This window comes from Varroa jacobsoni, unplaced genomic scaffold, assembly GCF_002532875.2.
Source record: "Varroa jacobsoni isolate VJ856 unplaced genomic scaffold, vjacob_1.0 scaffold_753, whole genome shotgun sequence".
NCBI classification, from domain to species: domain Eukaryota; kingdom Metazoa; phylum Arthropoda; class Arachnida; order Mesostigmata; family Varroidae; genus Varroa; species Varroa jacobsoni.
In genome coordinates this window covers 173,215-194,373 of record NW_019213655.1, presented here as the reverse complement: position 1 = coordinate 194,373, position 21,159 = coordinate 173,215, and the positions used below count along the sequence as shown (strand labels likewise).

The following is a 21,159-nucleotide window of genomic DNA, read 5'->3' as shown; positions in this document are numbered from 1 at the left end:
GTAAGCGAAACGTTTAACGTACCAGGTTATAGAGGTTGTTGCATCACAGCAATGAACGAAAACCAAAAATCGACCCAGATATTTTTGCTTTTCTTTTTCCTTCCAAAATGATGTGTGCCGGCTTAATCGTAGTTAGGTTAATTGAACTACAAAACTTTTTTCTGTTTGTATGATATCGTAGTGGGAATTATCCAATTATGTCCGATATTTAGGTCGACTGAGAATACGAGTTCATTTTTCCAGCAGATATATTGCATGTGCTTGCCAAAATCAAGCGAAGATACATATTTATCATTACCTTCTGTTTAAATTTCGTATGACACGAAAAGTGGCATACGTTAACTTTTTGAAGAATTCGGACTCCTATCCATAAGGAAAATCAGAAGTAGTCTTGAGATCAGAAATTAACCACTCGAACAGATTTGGAACCACCGGCAGACAAAATTATGTGCCTTCTTACCCTTCCTACAAAGAAGTTGAAAATTGATTATTTAACCATCTTGCATAATTGCCTATAAATTTTATATGTATGGAGCGACAGACACTGCGATTATTACAGCATTAGTCAGTACTACAGATACGTAAACTAGCGTTTTGAAATCAACAAGATGATCTAAAAAAAGATAACAATTACCAACAACTGTATTCAAAGTTCAAGTATAAGAAGCTTCTGTTAGTGCTTACATTTTTTATAATTTTATACTTTTATATATAAAGATTCCCTCCATCGCGTGCTCGAATGAGCTTGCGCTTAACTAAACACAAGAGCTCTAGTATTAGCTTGATGACCACCATTCTGAGGAATTTCGGCCAGTCTATACCTTGTAATCTACAGCAGGACGGTACAAAATTGAACGAATTCATAAACGTAGAGCTAAGAAAGTTTACGTAGATTTTATCTGTTTTATTATGTAGGCCATAAACTTTATACCTACAAATATATGTATGTTTATTAATGTCAGTTAGCAGATATCCCACACGTTTTAATTACCCTGTTTAGGTCTACTTCTACTACATTCGTTCTGGAGCTAAATATAAAACTTCTTGCCCAGCTTCATTAGCAACGATGTGACAATTAGATAAACAGGAAAAGTTTTCTCAGCAGATGTGTAGCAAAATCTGTAGATTATATTTAACAATTTTAATTCTTTTATGCATTACTGTGACCTCGCTGTAGTCGTATCAACTTTTATAGAAGGTATTGCTCAAAAGAAACTAGGACATTTGCATATATTTTTGTCGAGAACAGTTCGGCTCCAATCGCTCGCAAAAAAATTTGGAGTCTTTTCAAGTTAAAGATGAATCGCATTCAAATCTCTGAAGGTAAATGTCACTCGTGTATAACGGTAGAAAAAATAGTAACTGGAACTTGGAGAACGTACACAGTTTAAGCTTTTACAATAGCCTGTACACTCATTCAATATGGCCTTTCCAACGGATAAATCTTTCTTTAGTTTAACTATGCTACTTTGCCAAGGATAATGTTTATTGTCCTTTGTGTATACAAGTTTTTTGTTTCAAATATTGTAGCGTGTATATTTAACGGTATGTCATTATCAGTGTATAGATGAAAACGGAGCGAAAATAACAGGAAAACGGTGCTCCGTAATCTAGGAGAACCTTGATATCGCTCCGCCACTTAAAGCCTTGTTGTTGAAATAGCAACCTGCGCTTCATTACGTTTAACTGCAATTAATTGTTACTCTTCCCGCATCACTGTAAAAGCCAAACTAGCTGCCTTAGATAAACCATTGCAATAGCATGCTACGCCTGTGTCATAATTAAGAATTAATGAGGATCTAGATGATAGCCGCAATAATCGAGCTATTTCGCACTCTACTCCACAGACTACTTGCTTGGCATAGTAGTCGTCGGCTATCTCTTCGTGGTGGTCTATGAGCGAAGACAGTTACGTCAATTAGGTAAAGTCTTTGCAAAAAACTTATTCTGTATTCGTGTAATTGTTCAACTAAGATTTCGGAGAAGTTTACCATTTGAATTTCGCGAAATATTTCACAACTGGAGTGGCAAAGAACTGCCACGGCTTGCTCGCCATCACGGCCACTGGTAATACGGCAGTTATTGGCCGCAGGATGGTGCTCGCTGCAAATGGGCATCATGGTGATTCATCTGATGATGAACAGGAAAGAGGTAGGTTCCAATATATACATGTATATATGTGTACATATATGACAGTCTCTATAATTTCCAACAAATGTGCATGAATATTAATTATTTATTTTTTGTGCCAGCACTAAATGTAAAGTTAACTTAAAGGCATGTCACAAACGTTTACCAACTGCGCATTGTTGCATTAAGTTATGAAATATGCGCGGGTGCATTTATTTCACTGAAATACTTGAAGAGGAGCATATACATATGTGAGTATTTGGTACATTACACGTCTAAGGGTAAGATCTTAAGCTTCTTGATTTTTTAATGATAACCACTGTAGTACTATAGTTCTATAAACTTAGGCTAACAAATACACATATATAATGTTCAATAATGGTGATGTATTAAAATAACATGAACAATACTTGCGGGGCTGTAAGTCCAAAACCATTATATGACACCATCGGAATACTGAGCGAAATGTAGAAACCGAAATAAAGTTAAAGATTACTTTAAAGCCTTTTAATATTTTTACTTTTCTGAACATTTATGTTCGGAAAAATAGATATATTATAGAAGTACCTAAAGTAATATTTCACTCTTGCGGTCTCTACATTGCATTCAATGCTCCGATGATGTCGTATGATGCTTTTGCGCCATGGAATGTATGGCCCTCTGAGCTCGTTATATTAACATTATTGAATAAGTATGTAATTCCGAGAATATTCAAATGGCTAATTGTATCCAAAAATCATTTAAGATACATCATCGTTCAGCTAATATTTAATGCAATACCAATAACAAACAACAACATATATATTATAAATATTATATTTTGCTCGTTGCGACTTTCGCGTACTTGTTCACGAAAAGACAGATAGCTAAACATATTTATATGGTTAGTTTATTTAAATCATTTATTACTTTAATATATGTATATTTTTCTTAAGAACAAGAATTTTGTAATATTAGTTTTCTAACTACACTGAAAGATTTATTTGAATTTTCTTTTATATAGCCGTCTACATTTGTCGACACTACTTACCACAAAAGATTAATAAGCGCAATAATACTCTTAATATTGATACTATAATATTGCCCCAATCTACGTGCATTCCCTTCGTCCAGTAAAGATATGCTTAATTGTGCTTGACTTGACAAATTAATCTTGAAGCTGCTTTCTCTTTTAATCGCTATTAAGACAGGTACAGAATTAGTTTCGGTTATTATGAAAATTAAACATTTTTTTTGTGGTTTTGCTAGCGCATAACTATAAGCTTTTTTTCTAATTATATCATTTCTGTGGTCTTAGGGAACGTAATTCATATTGGCAGCGCATATCAAGCGACTTGCCCGGAGCTGATATCGTCTTGCACCCCCTGTCCCGCAAGCGTACCTGAAAAAGCTTTGTTGGTATGGAAACCCGAGCCACATATTTCAGACGTTTCTCTCGAGAACTACATTACCCTAGCTAAGGAGAAATATGGGTATGTCTATTATGTCCTTGATTCCAACTAAATATCACCAAAATAATCTTGACAGCCATGAACAAAAGTTTTGCTGACGGGTGCTCTAAATGCTCATTGATTACTTTATCTGTGTCATAATTATTTCAAACACCCTTCTCTCATATAAGTGCTGCTTTCACAATTCGGCACCCAAATAGTGAAAATGGCTGTATTCTTGTAGGCTTTGTTTAATACGATTCATTTGAGAATATCGTCTTCAGTCATTGGGGTCGTACTATACATGTACTTAGGTCATACGCACATTTAATCTTTTAGCCAGTCAGTCATCCAGAAAATGAGGCAGATTAAGAAATACTAGTCGACGGCATTGTTTGCAGGTATAACGGAGAACAGGCCCTGGGTATGCTGTACTGGCATGGCTATGATGTGGAAAAGGCAATCCACGATTTGCCAAACTTTACGCCCCTTCCCGATGAATGGACTGTTGAGGACAAGGTTTGTGAAGGGTTCAATCAGTAATTATCCTACTAAAAAGACTAAAATGAGCAACATATATTGATGGTGTGCTAAAAGCATCGATTTTATATGAAATTACAAATAATCATAATTAACCGAAGCATACGCAGAATAATGTGAGGGCTAAATCGACGTATCAACTTTATAGGTGCTGTTCGAACAAGCCTTTCAATTCCATGGAAAAAACTTTACAAAAATTCGACAGATGCTGCCGGATAAAACAATCCCATCACTGGTAAAGTATTATTATTCATGGAAAAAAGCCAAGAACCGCGTGTCGCTCATGGACCGCCAAGCTAGAAGACTTCGCCACGACGAACCTAATGACGCAGGTGAATTACATTTCGTAACTGACTGCTACCTTCAATAAAATGAATGTGCACTTTGATTAAATGGAAAGCTGGGTTAAACTGCGTAGTAGTAAGTAGTATCTATTATACCAATAGCGGCCGACGGTAATACCTAGATAACTTGGGTAATGAAGCTCAGATAAACGAACCGAGTCTCGCGTTCATATATTATGTTGTAAATAGAAAGTCTTAATGTTTAAATTTTGTAATCATGCAATTGCATTTGTCTGCTCTTTTACCTGTTTAATCCGTTGAGTAAAGAGTTTTCAAATACGTTGTCCGTCAAGACCGACGAACTCAGTACTTTTTGATATGTACCGTATATGTCAGTTGGGTTAATGGGTGTTAGAATTCTTTATTGGTATAGCCTGTCGTGTCTCGTTTGTTCTAGGAAGCGGAAACGCTACGGAGAACGAATCTGACTTGGATGAAAAGGATGCAGCGTGCAGCCATTGTGGACAAAGCGGTGGAGCGCAGGTAAAAAGAAGTATTTAAACCTGTAAATCAATAGGACTTTCTTACGGTATCATCATATACAGGGCGTTCTTTTTGTACTAAAACTAAGGGGCCCCTTGTGAAAACGACTCTATTCACATATTATGCATTACAAGGTCTCAAATGGCCGCCATAGAAGATGCGAATTTTCGTGGGTAAAAAATCCAGATCGAATATAAAGACAGTGCGAACTGACTATAGCCAACAAGTATTGATATAGATTTATTCTTTTCTTTATAGAGCGGTCTTGTGTCTTCTCCAAAGGGAAGCTTGTGTACAGACTGCAATCAAAATTGGAAGACGACTGGCATGCTGCCAAAAACTGGTAGCTTGTCGAAGCACATCGTGGGACAAGGAGGCGCCGCCAACGGTTTGACCGGAGTCGATCTTAAGAAACAGAAAAAACCGCCCAAAGGAATGTACCTTAATTGTCAAGACCTAATGGCTATTGCCACAGGCCCCATCGGACAAGGCGATTCCATTTTGAAGGCACTCGATTCTGAGCTTTGCTCGTTAAAGCGGCAGGTGTGTAATAAATACAGATATTTGCAAACAATTTATCTACTTTAAGGCATGAGGCGTAAAGTATATCAGCTGTGTTCCTCTCTCTGCTGCCCAGATCGAAAATAACATTAGTTGCTACAATAACTATAGAATATTTTTTTTTAGTCGATTTAGTTGTGCCATGCAGTTTACGTTCGCTTTGCCTATTTTGCCTATCTCTAACTACTACGGTCAGAAAAAATAGTTGAATAATCTTTAAAGACAAAACGTATACTTAGGTTCAATTAAACAAAGCGGACATCTCAAAGTTACGCGAAGAAGCAGCTAAAGGAATAGATGACCTGCGGCCGCCGGAAACTGGGATAGTAAAAGCAAATCCTCGTTGGACAAACGAAGAACTTGCGCTTGCCGTTCAGGGAGTGCGCAAGTATGGTACTGACTTTAAAGCGATAGCTGAGGTCGTTGGGAACAAAACCGAGGCCCACGTGAAGAATTTCTATGCCATTCACAGGTAAAAAGAGATACATTGAATTCCAGGAGTGAGAAAGTTCAAAAAGTAAAAACAAAAATGAGACTATGTTTCGAGTGTTAAATTAGTAAAACCTATCGTTGATAAATCTTTAATAAATAGCGTAAGTATAAAAACGTATAAATTGTTTTGATGAGATGCATTGACAAATACAATTACATACCTAAAATACGATTCTGAGGCAGCATCAGTTGCTATAGTTTCACGTGACGAACGGTACAATTTTTCTTGTATTTCGTTATGACCACAGCTTTAACTTAAATGTAACTAATTTCAGCGGATATAGTTTTCTTCTACTTGACTTAGTAAGGAATAGTAATTTAGGTGCATGGGATTTACAGTAATTTCCTTAATATTCTAGGGAGCGCTACAAACTGGACGATATTCTTTCCGAGTGGGAAGCGGAACGAGGTATTTCTCCTCGCACAAATGAGAAGCCTGAAACCGAACGGAATGTTCCCAAAGTTCACGAGGTAGCCATTAGCAGCGCTCTCTCTAGAAGTGCATCTCCCAGCATTAGAAACAGCAATACGACCAATTCTGCAAACGTAGCTACTGCGCCGGGCTCACCGTTAGCCTCTAAGGCTTCTAAACTTTCATAAAGCGCAAACGAGACCCGATGACATATTATTCATTTGGTCATTAAACTAAGGTTAAATTTACGTGTACGCTATAAAGAGATTACATTGACGCTCTGGTTTGGCAAGTTTATTGCGCCGACAATGTGTTGCGTCTCATCAACAAGATATCGGCGATCTTTAACACTATAAGCAGATCAAGAAAGATATATAGGAAATGTCCAACAGCACTTAGGTGAATTGTGACTAACGTGTTAACCTTTCCTTTTGAATGGAGCTTAGCTCTTAGTTGATAGCTCAACTACATTTAAGCTGACGCAATTACTGCACATAAGAAAACATTGGCATAATCATCATTTATTTCACTATTATTATAGTGCGTTGCGTTTCCGCTCAGTGTCTGATTTAATCAAATGAGTCAAAGCTTTTTTGCGAACGATAAAGCGATGTTATGTTTCATGCCACAAATTAAACTCTATAAAAATCGCAATTTATACAACAGAGTCATAGGTTTTACCACAGAATCGTTATTGAATATGTCAGGTGGCGGTGACTTTTGTTTCAGAAAGGCTAAAATATATTACTTATCAGAAGCAAAGGTAGTAATTGTTATTGTCATTTTTCTCACACTTAATCCGAGTAACTTAGCAATTTTATTCGTACTTTTTATTAAATCTGATTTGTTTGCAAACGTCGTTTTACTTTTTAAATCAAAATAAAAAAAACAACCTGATTTTTCGCCTATTTCTTTGGCTAATCACATCCAAACAGTATGCAATCTAAAGTACAGAGGGTAGAATGCTTGCAGCTATCCTCAATTAGCAAAAAATACACTCTTAGAAAAATTCATCGTAAGTAGAGCCAAGCAACATATAAATGCAACACCTATGTGTCAAATAGCTCTTTTTTGTAAAAAATATTAGGCATGCATAAATGAGTCGTTCATCTATGTTGATTTATCTTAGATATATACTGTATATAGGTTTCCTTCAGTTGACTAATTTTCCTAAAAACAATAGTTCTAACGCATGTTCACGTGCAGCTTTTATTATTAGGATTCAATTTTTTATTATTCAATTTAATATTAGGATTAAATTAGGATTCTTTTTTTACAACTTTTGTAAACTGAGATGAAGCTTAAAAACATTATCTTGTACAACATAAAATAGCCGTTAAATGCTGTAGACTTTTACCTGAAATTCTACGTCAAAACGTTATTCAGTACATTCGAATATCCTTCATTAGTGTTATTGTTCGGAGACAATTATCGTACCAAAATTATTCCACTGAAGTGGAACTAGATGGAAGGTTCATATCTAATGCACTGGAAAACAAACAAGTGTCTCTTATTATAAGGTAGGCAAATTTGCAAAATATTTATCAGGTGAATACTTTTTATTGGCTCGAGGGGCATTAAGACGCAGTCGGAGTATATCTTTAAGTACTGGCCTTTAAATCGTGGTACCATTGTTATATAATCCGACTTTCTTTACCGCGTGCTACCAGGAAAGAATAAGAGAATTACATAGCTATAAACTTAGAATTAAATTTTTTAAAAAATTATCGATACTATCGAAATAGAAAATCGACTACATTTAAAGATGATAGTATTTTATTAATATATTGCATCACTACTGCATAGTGCGCAAAGTTAACCGGTAACATTTGTGCATGGATTTTTTTGAGTTCTGCTTTTTTTTTGTTCTTGTCGGAATCTTAACACATTAAGATTGAAGACCCAAAATCGGCATTTTTAGTAAGATACGCTTCAGGTATCATTTAAGTTGTACGTAAAATTTATAATATTATTTCGCATGCATCATAATCATACTTTATTTTTTGAGAAATAGTATCAGATTTTCATCTGTTTATTTTATAATTTTGATTGAACCAAGTGACTGTGATGTCCAACGATTGCAAAATGTTATCCTAATTTTTTTGGGTACTTACAAGAAATGCGTTTCTATAATAAACAGTAAAGTCAGTCACTTTAAACCGTATTAATAAAGCATTTCCATTCAGTGTAACTAGCGCGAAGAAAATTAGGTCACAGAGCATTCGATTACAGGTGATCAAAATTATAGTATTACAGTTTTTGAAAGCGAAAAAGAGCTCTCATTTATATTCCTCATTACTAAAGAATCCAAGAGAAAACCTAGAGCAATAAAATTAGTACTTTTAATCAAATTACGACTTCTTTGTACCTGGTTAAATAATGTGGTAAGACTGAATAATATCTAATATATACAAAAATAGTCCTACACAGACAGCCACTATCGATAGTACATTTTTAACAAGTAGGATGCCCTCGTCATATAATCGTTAGGTTTTGGTCTAGACATTTGTTAAAATCATTCATTCTAAGGTCAAGGGCTCTAAACTAACCCCTTGACCTTGAACGGTTAGGCTATATAACACTTTCTAACAGATATACATGGTTAGAGGCCATTTCAGCCAGACAATCCGTAGGCTAGCGTGTGTGTATTATTATGAGCAGATTTCCGCTGTTACATTGCGTGTAAATCTGTGATTCGTTCTCACACACTTGTTCTCGCACAATTTTATGGGTTATTAGCAACTATGCGTTTCAATGATGCGGCGCATCGGATTATTACTGCCAGTAACAAGTTATGGAAAATTCTGTCGTGTGACGATAAATGTATATAACAACCACATAAATTAGATGCTACCTCTTTCTCTAAGGCTTTCAAATGGGGATGTCGTCTTGCTAGTAGTATTGTACTCAACTATATCAACTAGCTATTATACCGATACAGCTGAAACATACGCATATATGCAATTATGGTTAAACGCGTCCAATAGTTACGCCTTTACCTTTTTTTTAATGTTTTAATGCTGGAATTAAGCAAGTAGAAAAGCCGCAAATTGACTGTTACTGCCACTGTGAACACTTTTTTACTAAAAATATGAATGAGGCATTAATGTCCAGTTTTCTGTGGCGTCTTAAGTAAGGTATAAATACCGATAAGAACCTAAATACACTTCTTTTTTATGCTTGTTTTTTTCCGTCTTTAAAGGAGCAGAATCCTAAAGTAGCAACTTCCTGAATTTTTCTTGTTTTGCTTATGAATAAATAATGCATTTTGTAGTTATAATTATTTATAAGGTTTACGGGAGCCATTTGTTTATCGCGTATATAATATTACGACTTGGGAAATTTGGGTTTTTGTGGCTATTCATTTTTCTTCAGTTATATGGTGGGAGCAATAGGGCATATAATGTGTCTGCGTATGGTCTGTTTTCGCCAATATATCTCATCAATGTCTGTACGCATAATTCCTTTATTTTACTGTGTATATAATCGTTAAACAGCTTGCGTTTGCTTGCAAGACATTGTGTTGGAAAACGTGATGTAGGAGCAGAAGTCAGCGAAGGGACAAATCTCTATTGTGAAATTTTAAAATTTTACTAAATTTCCTTTGTAACATTTTATTAAACTAATTAAAACAGGACTATTTAAAATAAATTAAATAATGTTTATCTGCACTTCTCTCAAAATGTTTTTTCAAATCTTTTGTGCGTTGGCCAGCTGTGACGAAAAATGGTGTACCGGTAATAGGAGCCTTGCCTTCTATTCTGATATGCAGCACGCACTCTTATGCTTTACAAAGGTGATTATGTAAAAGCTACTGGAGTGGAGGAGCAACGCGTGTGAAGATTCCAGAAAAAATAACATTAGCTCTTCCATCATTTTCGCGTGCGATATCGGTACGCTTCAATTGGAGCCTTAGATTCTCTAGTGAAGTGTTTTTCCTATCGAAAGCACGAGACATATTTATTGACTCCTAGAATCTCGTACATTAGAAAAAAGATAACTTGTCTAAGGAATCACGAAGGCGAACGGCATAGCAACAACAAGGTTTAAGTGTAAGCATGTATATGTGTGGACGGATTACGTGCTTGCAGACTCTTATTCGACTTGACAATTTACCCGTCCTGGACATTATCACGCAAGTGTGTTGCTCGAAGTCGGTGTTTCTGAAAGGAGCTGGATATGTCTATTTTCATCGTCGTCTCTCTCGTGCTTTCAATCGATTACGTTTCAGTTAGGGGTTTTAAATGCTAAAATAATATATGAGCATATGGATCTAATTAAGCTTTCTTCCGACACTGTAGTGAACCGTTAAGATTATCCCAAATTGTATAAATGGATTATTAAACTTATTACAAAACTTCAACTTGCAGAAATTTGCTGTTGGTAACTATTTTAAAAGGACGTAGTAGATAACCTATAAAATAGAATTTAGTTTATAGCATCGATTTGGACAGCGAAGCAGAGTGCAATGAAGCACCGCTAGCTACGTTTCAAGCTTATTTCACCTTTTGTCTATGGCTTCAACTATGTCAATAGCTACCATATTCCATAGGTTTGTTCCTGAGAGATGCCATATGTATCCTTGTACTTATCATATCTGTTTCCACTTGATTGATTTCTATATCTTCAACCCTGAGCTATTGGACGCACTTAAAATCTCTGTCTGTATTTGACACATTATTGCATCAGAATCGTGCCACCTCTTTAAGTCAGCGATTTATGTGGAGAAGATATAATAAGTATTGTCACAGGAGAAGTGATTCGAGCTAACCGTTTAAAAAAACAGATGGCCTAAACTTTAGATCAGCATTTTGGAGAAGCAGAGACATATAAGAGGGTCCTTTGGGTTTCTCTTGATCATACTAATAAAGCACTAAACATTTTCGCAATCAATACTCTTCTCGCTGCCTTGTTTCACCGTAAGAAATTACTAGCTAGCGCTGCTGGCATCGACTAATTTTTAACAACCCGTTTTTCATAAAGCGTAGTTTGGGATAGAAATTTGTGAACACCAAAAAATTTTGATGACAGTAAAATACATCGACAGCCCATAGACAAGCAGGATCCAGACCACATTAACGAGCTGAAAATGAATTTATTTGCCATACGAAGACAGCAAATTGTCAGCTTCAGCAGTTAAAGTCAATGCATTTTTACAGAAAAACATTGTTAATAACAGCAATGTTCCAACTGACAGATTTCGCCACATATATTATTTTTTTTAATTAGTGATATGTTTGACGTGTGTCCCTTGGACTGAGACGGTAGAGTGGCACGACGTTGTGAAAATATAAAAGAAATAGTAAAAACGAGTTCCTGGAAATCGGAAAGGATATTTTCCTGTCTCGTTCGCCCATTTCAACACAGAAGATATGTTGGAGTAAGAGAAACCGTTTGGTTTTCATGGTAAATCTCCAAGAAGATGTAACATGTGGGCAAAAATTCCTTATTAATACTGAAACCTCATGGCACCAATTCTTCTATGATAGAGTACTACCGTGGAACTGTGGAAACCAGTTTAAAGAACGAGATGAAAGTGGTTTTGTCTGTTTTTTGGATTCAGGAAAAGAAAAGCTAGTGACATGTATTGGGAAAGGCGTGTAAAAATTTTATTGAAATAAGCATTACTCTAATGAACAGTAACGATGAAGTATAAAGAAGTAACGAATCTTTAAAAGCGAATTATAGTTCTTTAAAAGCCTTTGCATTTTGCAAACAAAGTTCATACGCAATACTTTAAAACAGTTCTTTTCATGAACTAATTAATTGCATCAAACAATTATAGAATCGCAGTTTATTGAGAGGGTGAATTTACTGCTAAGCCCATTTGCTTTGAATAAAGAAAATATCAAAAGTTCAAGTGAAAGCATAGTATAATAAATGTGTAAGCGTTTTGAGAATAGAGGTTGAAATGTTGAACACCAGCGAGGATTGACCAGATGTTGGTGGCTGAAACACGAGAGCGTATCGTCACAATCGGGAAAAATGTTCATGAAAACAGAGCTTGGAGTCTAACGGCTTTGTCAGCCGTAACTAGCATTGCACATATATCGTGTTACAAAATTATAACACGAAAACTGAAGCAACAAAAATGGGTTCCTCCTGAGTTGACTCCAGGCCTTTTGAAATTGTCAAGTTTGTGGAACTTTAATTAAGAAAAATTTGCCTGAAACATATAGGTTTCATAGACAAAGCATAGTTCAATTTTGACCGCCACTCGAACAGAGATCAGGCGAGAGAATAGCGCCGCCTTAAAGTCGAATTTAATGCGTAGAGCAGGCTGAAATGTAAAGTAATGGTAATACCAGCAACGAATGTCAGGAGCATCTATGACTGACTCACCAAAAATGAAATCAATAATGCAACCCGCTATTTCGAGCTCCTCAAATGATTCATAAGTCGTTGGCATGGCAATAGGGATATGCAGTCTAGTTACTTATCATTTCATTGCTACGCTTTAATTACATCCTGGATTGAATAAAGGAATATCTGACGTTGGTTCCGGCCTACCGATTTTGTCGATCTAAGCCCAGATGATTACGAGGCATTCCATTCCCTAACAAGTGCAACTGATGAGCAAGAGTATCCTACTATCAATATGATTTGCGAAGGCATAAATAGAGAAATTATGTGGGAATACAAATGGTAGATACATGGCCCTTCAGAAGCTGCCAAAGTACTGGAACAAGTACATGAAGAATAAGGGAGAGTACTTCTAATTTATATAGAAAAATCACGACTATGGCCCAGCTAATTCAAAGGTTACTGAATTTCAAAATTCGCCAGATTCGCTTGTATTTTGAAAAATGAATTTTTTGCTTGAGGTATTTGTTAGGTAGACTTCGAAAAAGGGTGGAAACCTTTATGTTTTGAAATTCAAACTGTTATCAAGAAAAGCCACTATTCAGTTGGACGGATGTTATATAACTAAATAAATCAGCCGGCATCATTCCACGCCTGTTCTGCCTTTGGGTTGGATGTTACCTCCAGCTTAGCGTAAACGACAATCTACTTCAACAGTACTAACAGCGCGCTATACCACCTAACGCTTTGTTAAATAAACGTGTAATAAACGGATTCAGTTCTTTCTACTTGCCTAAAAATCTACCATGGCTTTTTTGAGATCCTGCAGCTATAATTCCGTCCGCAGTTAAACTGTCACAGTAATTCTTTTCTCCTGATTCAGCCCAGCTATTGTCTGCCTTCAGTGACCCTGCTTTATTGGTGCAGTTGTCGTATTATTCTGTTCGAGTGATTAGTTAGAACCAACATAATCTGCAGCTGCATTGCTGGTGTTGTCATCAACAGTTATTCTTCATCTCTTGTGGAACCGTCCTTGATAAAGTTATCGCATTCCGCCATTATGATTGACCTGTTGTCTAGCTCTCGTACTTATATCACCCATTAATATCTAAGAACTTTGTCGGCAATCACAGTCACACGCGCTAGCATGTGAAAAGCTAAAATATTTTCCCAAGTCAGTTTCATGGGCTTAAACTGTGTTTCGTTGCACTCAGGGAGGATTTCTTCGTATTGGACAACTGAAACTAAATCGGAATAATTACGGATACTATCTTGACCCAGTGACCTTGTTTCTCTGTTGCAACACGTCTATCATAATGATCCCAGTTACTACAGTCATCTTGTTTCTCCTATTGCATTTGTTTTGTGGAGCTTAAAACACAATTTTTTGAAGCTTAAAAAACAGCAACAACTTTTTGATACTGATCTTTGACAAATTCTAAAAGATTTTCCAGTAAAAAAGATCAATTGCTCAATAGAAGAGAGAGATTTTTCCAATCCGGAAAAACATACGAATCGAATCTGAACCATATACCGAGATATTTTACCAATTATTTTGTGGGTTAAGCAAATAGCCAAGAAAAAAAAATTTGAAAGATAACTTTCCAATAAGGACGTGGGACATCTAACGGAAGTGAAGTACTTGCCTAAAAAGTAACAATTTGTTTTAATTACAATTATGCTTTTTAAGAAAAGAAATTCCACCCCGAAAGACTTATTCACCCACCCGGCTTTATCTCAGAAGATTCATAGAAAATCAACCCAATACGACCAGTCTTCATTTTGGTCGGACAGACATAATCGATGCAAACTATTAGTTAGCATAGCTAAGCCAATAAATGATTAGCTAGATAGTATAGATGCGCTCTTCAGAATCTGAACAGAACCGATGTAAAAGAAGATCACTTGATTGATTAACATTTAAGAGTCTAAAATGTGAATTATTTTATTTTTCCAAATGTGTACTCGTAAAAACTGTAGATCGTCAAAATTATAAATGGATAAACCTTGTTTGTGATGTTGCGTAAGTGCCTATAAAAATGCGTATACTGCGATAGCAAAGGAGTCGTTGGTAGTCCGTACTCTATGGCGCGTAGCGATTTCTCTATGGAAAGTGTCGTGCCTAAAGCGGTTGAAATGAAAGTCACTGGATTATATGCCTGCAAAACTGTTAACCTTTTTCTTTGGATTTGTTTATGTATTGTTACTTTTTCTCATTTTACCTTGCTTGGTTTCTTCAGTAAATCACAGAAATATCACATCAGCTAATAATTTAGATAATCAAACGCTCAATGCTACCGTATCGGCGTTATGGCGGGATGGAAGAAATGTCCAGGAGGTGCAATACTCAATTGGTACGAAATATACAATAATGTAAAAAAACGATTATATTTTATTACTATTCTTCCATTTTCAAGAGCTATAACTAAAAGAGCTCAAATGCCATTATCTTATTCACTTCCAGCTGCCATTGCAGCCCCTACTCCCACTCTTCTACTTTAATTACAGCTGGTGTTTACATTCCTATTCGCTTTAATTTATACTTCAGTAATAATTTTATACGTGAATTACTTATAATTATAGCTTCTCCTTAGCCTTAAAGACAACAACGATAACTATTTTTTGCATGTGTAGGCGGTCGTTCATACAAACAAATAGAAACTAAAAACAGGCTGAGCATCTGTAAAAAGATGCCACTGCAAAATTTAAAAAACTTGTTAGTCAAAGAAGCTCACTGACTTGTAAGTCAGTAGATATAAAACGAGCATGTTCCGAACTTCTCATTTACAAAGAACATCTCGGAACACTGTAAAAACTCATACTGAAACCACACGTGCTCGCAGCGACGCCATAAACTGCTTACTGAGTTAATAGTTTTAAAAGATTCAGAAAAAAAAAGATACATATATATATCCATATGATATTTGACCCGATTACATGCCTCTTTCAAGATCGTTCAGCTAAAGAAGTTCGGACAATAAGAAACTAAATTAAAATGAAATATGTTGTATACCCATATACCTATGTTCTGCTGTTCTGACTATTGCCAATGACGGGTTACCACCATCCAAAGCTGACATGTATTTTCGCTTTTACAGCTTTTAAGTAGAATATGTATGCATCCCTTAAGAGGCCCTACAGTATTTAATAATTTGTTACATGTTTGTCAAAGATATGTTTTGTCTTTTTCCATTTACATTTAGACAGTAACATTTACATTTGACAGTAACTTGGCCGACCAGTGTCGGTTCTTTTAAAATTAAAACAAACAAAAAAAACTTCCTTAGATTATTCCGTTTGCATATGTAATGTAATGATTATATCAAAGCAAGCGCTACCTCGAAGCTAAAACGGTATATGCCTAAATGTTTCTACGACTCATATCTTGTTGAGTTATGTCTGTTGTGTGTTATACAATCCGATGTAAGTTACTTTTTAAAAAAACCGGCAACAAAGAAAAAAGGTCAATACGCGCTCTGATTAGTCCGTTTGACTTGGATCCGCCTTCCTGCCTTGGGAGTCCACGATCAAACTGATGCTGATTTTCATCGCATCTCTAAATGTTGGTCAGGGATGAAGGGTAGACTTTTATGTCATATACCACAACTGTTTTTCTTTCTATTATTGTGTATGTAAGAGCTTTTATTGAGCTCTCAAGTGAGATTGATTAAGCTGATCTTTGTTGAACAAAACATCATCTTCAATTTGTCTATCATTTTAGCGATAAGGTAGCCGTTTTCTAAGAGACTCCCGATTGATTTGGTAGTGTTATACATTAGGGGGTTCGATTTTTAACCGGTGACAAGGCTTGTTACTTTCATATTGAAAACTAGTAGCTAGGTTTATATTCACACTTGGTATACTTCTAGCGGAGGGCATACGATTACATGAGCAAGTGATTGAAATTTGCGAAAACATCCAGTCTATATTGAATCACACTAATATAGTCAGAGGTCATACTATGAGCAACGCATTTAACACGGCTGGATAAGTGAATGTGTTTCTGGTGAGACGGAATTCCATGTCCTAGACATACGTCAATGATATTAAAAGACTCCAAGAACTTAAGTAGAATAGTTTAGCACAAAGCACACTTTTTCCTTCTATTAATTCGTTACTGTTACCTGCAATTTTCTCCTGGAACGAGAATGGGCTGGTGACGTCCATGCGTACAAGATCGTATGGACGCATTGTATGACAAATGAAAACAGGCACAATTAAAACCAAATCAAATACTTTAAGCTCAGACATATACTTCTGACATAAGATATTTAAGACAAATCAGACATTTTCAAACCATAACGATCTTTACTTGAATAAGACCAGCTGCTAACTGAAGTGCCGACTACGTTTCGAAGGTTAGTTTGAGAAATTATCACAAGATAAACTGTCATGTATTACATTTGTTTATTTCTCAGTGCAAAGTAGATAAAATGTATTTGCTTTCGCCATCTTAGAAACAACGGTAATGATGCCTTCTATCTCGTAATGTTTAAGCAGAGCTTGACAAGAAAACAGATTTCTACCGACGACTATCTAGGAAATATCAAAACCATACTAAATATACCTAGAGATTGAAACGCTCTATTGTCATAATATTATCTATGTCTATTATTAAGTCTAATATTAATAACCTGTAGGTTCCAGCTTTTAAATGCAGTGGTACAGAACAGTGTTTAAAATTAAAAAAAAACATTTCGATGCTCTGCGTATCGTTGACGTGATAAAGAGCACCTTTTGCTTCTAGTGGTTTGTCACTTGGAGATTTTAACGATGTTTTGTCTTTGACAACGGATATTACATACGAGGATCCAGTAAGATGATTAGCTCTACCGCAATGGATACGAAGTTTGTATTTTACATTTTGGGCAATGTTTGATTTACAACTTGTTCCTTATGAAGTGAAAAAAAAAACTACATAGATACATGAATATTTTAAAACAAACGCGATTTTTACGGCAATTACGGTTTGAGTAGAAATACATGTAAGCGATGAAATTGATAGTCCTAATTATTATTACTGTGACATTAATTACCTGCAAATTTTGTAGGCAAATGCTTTAAATGCCCATTGTTTATCCGTGTTATGTTGCCTGTTTCTCCATCCTCTGTTAGATGTCTCCCAGCCCTATAAACTCTGTATGCGTCATAGTGGAACGATAACGCATTTACTTTCTAAACTTTGAGACACGTCGGGCTTAAACTGTGAATCCATGAGGAGCTAGCCGTACAAATCAGTGCTTAACAGCAGTATCAGATTGAAAACTCCGGATATCGCTTACCCTCCTCTGGGGAATATGAGCGGGATGTGATTGTTCTACATTTTCGGGTTCTTGATTTTTAAAACCATTGTTTATTGTTATCATTATACCGCCTATATATATATACTATTATAACCGCCTGGTAAACTAAAGTAGTAACTTTTATTACAAATTATTTTTGCTATTATCAGACAGTTCCGATAATCATGATAAAAAAAAATTAATTGTCAGTCCAACATTAACGGAACGGATCTTACAACTAATTGCTCCGCTTCTTGTAGACGAGATAGTGTCAACAACAGGGTCCTAACTTTTCCAGTAGGACATCGCTGCGTATGACTATACCCTTACGTAAGCTTACGTAAGTTCAATATAGGACTAAACAACTTAATATGCTGCTTCCGTAAGACACGTTTCTCGTACTACTGTCGTGAATGCTAGACGTCGCTGTTAGTAGATACTTAAAATACTGAAAAAGGAGCACTGACTACTCCTGAAATGCCCTTTTCAGCCTCAGTGCATTTAATAAGCTGCCCCTATGGGGAATACATCGAGCACAACCGACGGTAAACACAGAGTTATAAGCTAAAATTATTTAACTGAGATATTGCAAATGCCGTTCTGGTTGGAGTTCCTCTGCTAGCATATTGAGATAAATCTATTTTTAGTTGCTGAACATAGCCATTTCAGTGATTAGCAACACATTATCAATCTCAATTTTTGAAGGGATAGTGATACCTAAGAGATATGGCAAACAAGGCTTGTTTTTTTACACGCTTTTTTATTTTCACCTTTGTCAGGTACCTTGTAAATAAACAATAAAAAAACATTTTCAAATCGAGTAGGAATATTACAAATAGAATAAATAAATAAAATACTTAGCACACAATCCTACGACTGTGCTGTTCTTTTTTGCGGTACGCTGTTCAAGAAAGGAATCTTTAGGCATGAGCCACGCAGTATCGTCTAGAAGGGCTTCGCATTAAACGCAGGTGCAACTTTTGTTTGGATTGCAGTGCAGCTTTACTAATACATACACGGTGGTGCTAATGAACCACGCATTGCTTAGCGGACTACCACGTGTGGATTCCTTCTGTATAATTCCCTCCATGTTCCCTCCATTTTAGCACCAGTGGCAAGGAATTCGAAGTCAGTCTTAGCCATCTGTTCTTCCCGTAGTCAGATAAATTCTAGATAAATTGACGTTGTAGATTCCCAACAAATAGCGGCATATTATCGCTAGCCTAGATACACAGCGGTTATATCCAGATCTGTGCACACCAAGTGCTTCCTTGAAAAAGTAGGTATTACTTAATCCAGCCTATGCAACTGGACCGTCCTGGGCTTGCCCCAGATGAGTTGGATGCCATATAAGGTCATTGGTGCGATACTGCTGTCAAGGAGATTCGGGAAAAGAAACGATGGCTTTTTTGGTGCAACGCTTACTACCATTGTTTTTCTGAGCTGTTCTGCTACGTGTCAAGTAGAATAAATTACCGGGCAGAATAAAATCAGCCCTAAATAATAAGAATGCTCCATGTATTCGAAAGGCGATAAATGCAAGCGAGTGGTGTTATTTGCTGATGGCAGCCCCAATTTTTGGAACTTCTAAGCTGGCATACGTTACTTATCGTGGAAGACAAGCTAGTGTCTGCTAAACCTCAAAGCTTGTATCGTAGACTGTGGAACTATAGGTTTGCAGTGGAATACCTGCCTTTATACATTTACGCATCCCAATTATTCTGCTTAGGAGGTGGTTCAGGAAAACTGAGGAAAGTAAGGGACTGAGGTTCTCCCCTGAACCACTTCTGTCACCTGTGTGAAAAGGCTACGTTTCGTTAGTTATTTTTTATCGTAATAAAATTGTTCTGTAGAATCGAAGCGGTGAACTGGATGAGCTTATATAGAACTTTTGCTTCGACAAGCTTGTTTATATATATATATATATATATATATATAGTTTTTTTCATTGACAATGTCGCTATGGCTAGAGTTTTTTGGTTTTCGAAAGGTATAATTAACTATTAAATTAGAAATTAACTATTAAAAATTTATTGATTGCGTTTATTGAGTTATTTCTAACAAATTCAAAGGGTGGAACACGTAAATAACAAAATAATTGATGCAAGTATAATGACGACACAAATGAAAAGTGTTTCGCTAATGTATAAAATAATAAATGAAAACTATTATTTTTACCATAATCATATACTGAGGTTGTTTTCTTTACGTAATATCAATGGTTGTGTGTTAGGATAGTACAGTGGATTTACCTGATCAATTTCAGGCTTTACCTTTAAACTTTGCTTCGAGTTCCTCTGTTTAGAAATTGCATAGCACCAGACGTGCGATTTTATCAACCTCCGCGTGGCTTCGATGACAAGTGGGAAATGTAAAAGCCTTGGTTAGCTCTGGTTGGGCTGGTCGTGGTGATTTCAAACTGGTCCTATGTAGCATGCCCTGACTGAAGGCAAGCCCATTGACTTCCCATTCTTCCTGCATCGTGCCTGTGATTGGTGTTCACTGAAAACTGGCTACTTGATGCGCTTTATCCGGTGCATGAGGAATATGCTTTTAATGGAGGACAAGCGGATTGACGGATCTGCGTTAAATGTCGCAGCATCGCCTTCACAGTCTTATGGGGCTATCACAACTGGAGAGCTTGCCACCTTGGTTTGCCTATTCTTAACAACTGCATTCGCGACCGGTGAACGCTAAGAATATGGCCTCTCGGGACAACAGTAACTACTAGCATTCCGTCTTTGCAGGGTGTTCCTTTAGAAGCGGGTGTTAGCACTCTCCGGCGTATCATCTTAGACCACTCAAACTTATTAGGGATTAACCTATGCTATTGTGATCAAGCTAGCAAAAGTAGTCGATGTCGCAGATTTTTGGACGATAGAAAAGGCCATGGTGAAATCAAGTTTGTCCGCCAGCCCATCCAGCAGTGCTCGTTTAGCACACATAGCTTGTTTGAATGTCATCCGTTCCTTCTATTGCAAAAAACCACTGAAACAACCCGGCTTCTTTTGTTGGCAAAAGGGTCGTGTACTTTCTCTTTTGAGCCGTCCCATTTAGTTGTGCCAGTTAAACCGTACCTTAGACATACTTCGCAGTAACGATCGTGCGCTTCTTTTGGTCAGCCGATCGCCCGCGACCTTCATTCGGGTACTCTAAATCTCGACCCTTGTTTTATTCGTGCC

General features: G+C 36.5%; 1 protein-coding gene across 2 annotated transcripts; it reads left to right on the top strand.

Moving 5' to 3' along the window:
• Positions 1-1,848: 1,848 nt before the first annotated feature.
• Positions 1,849-7,289, top strand: LOC111263295 (REST corepressor 2). 2 transcript variants are annotated; one of them, XM_022838243.2, is made up of 8 exons: positions 1,849-2,151; positions 3,428-3,602; positions 3,962-4,079; positions 4,249-4,432; positions 4,842-4,927; positions 5,186-5,470; positions 5,728-5,960; positions 6,340-7,289. In XM_022838243.2, exons 1-8 carry the CDS (start codon positions 2,094-2,096, stop codon positions 6,578-6,580), a joined length of 1,380 nt encoding a protein of 459 aa, XP_022693978.1. In that variant the 5' UTR covers positions 1,849-2,093; the 3' UTR covers positions 6,581-7,289. The 2 variants fall into 2 exon arrangements, with proteins under 2 accessions (XP_022693978.1, XP_022693979.1); XM_022838244.2 differs by lacking the exon at positions 1,849-2,151 and having other exon boundaries at positions 3,442-3,528.
• The last annotated feature ends 13,870 nt before the right edge of the window (positions 7,290-21,159 follow it).

What these genes read in the sequence shown, in the direction of transcription:
- LOC111263295 (XM_022838243.2), top strand. Translation starts at nt 2,094, where the DNA reads ATGGTGCTCGCTGCAAATGGGCATCATGGTGATTCATCTGATGATGAA. An exon ending in CGACGAACCTAATGACGCAG is followed by an intron (nt 4,433 to 4,841) that starts GTGAATTACATT and finishes CGTTTGTTCTAG; the next exon opens with GAAGCGGAAACGCTACGGAG. An exon ending in TTTGCTCGTTAAAGCGGCAG is followed by an intron (nt 5,471 to 5,727) that starts GTGTGTAATAAA and finishes ACGTATACTTAG; the next exon opens with GTTCAATTAAACAAAGCGGA.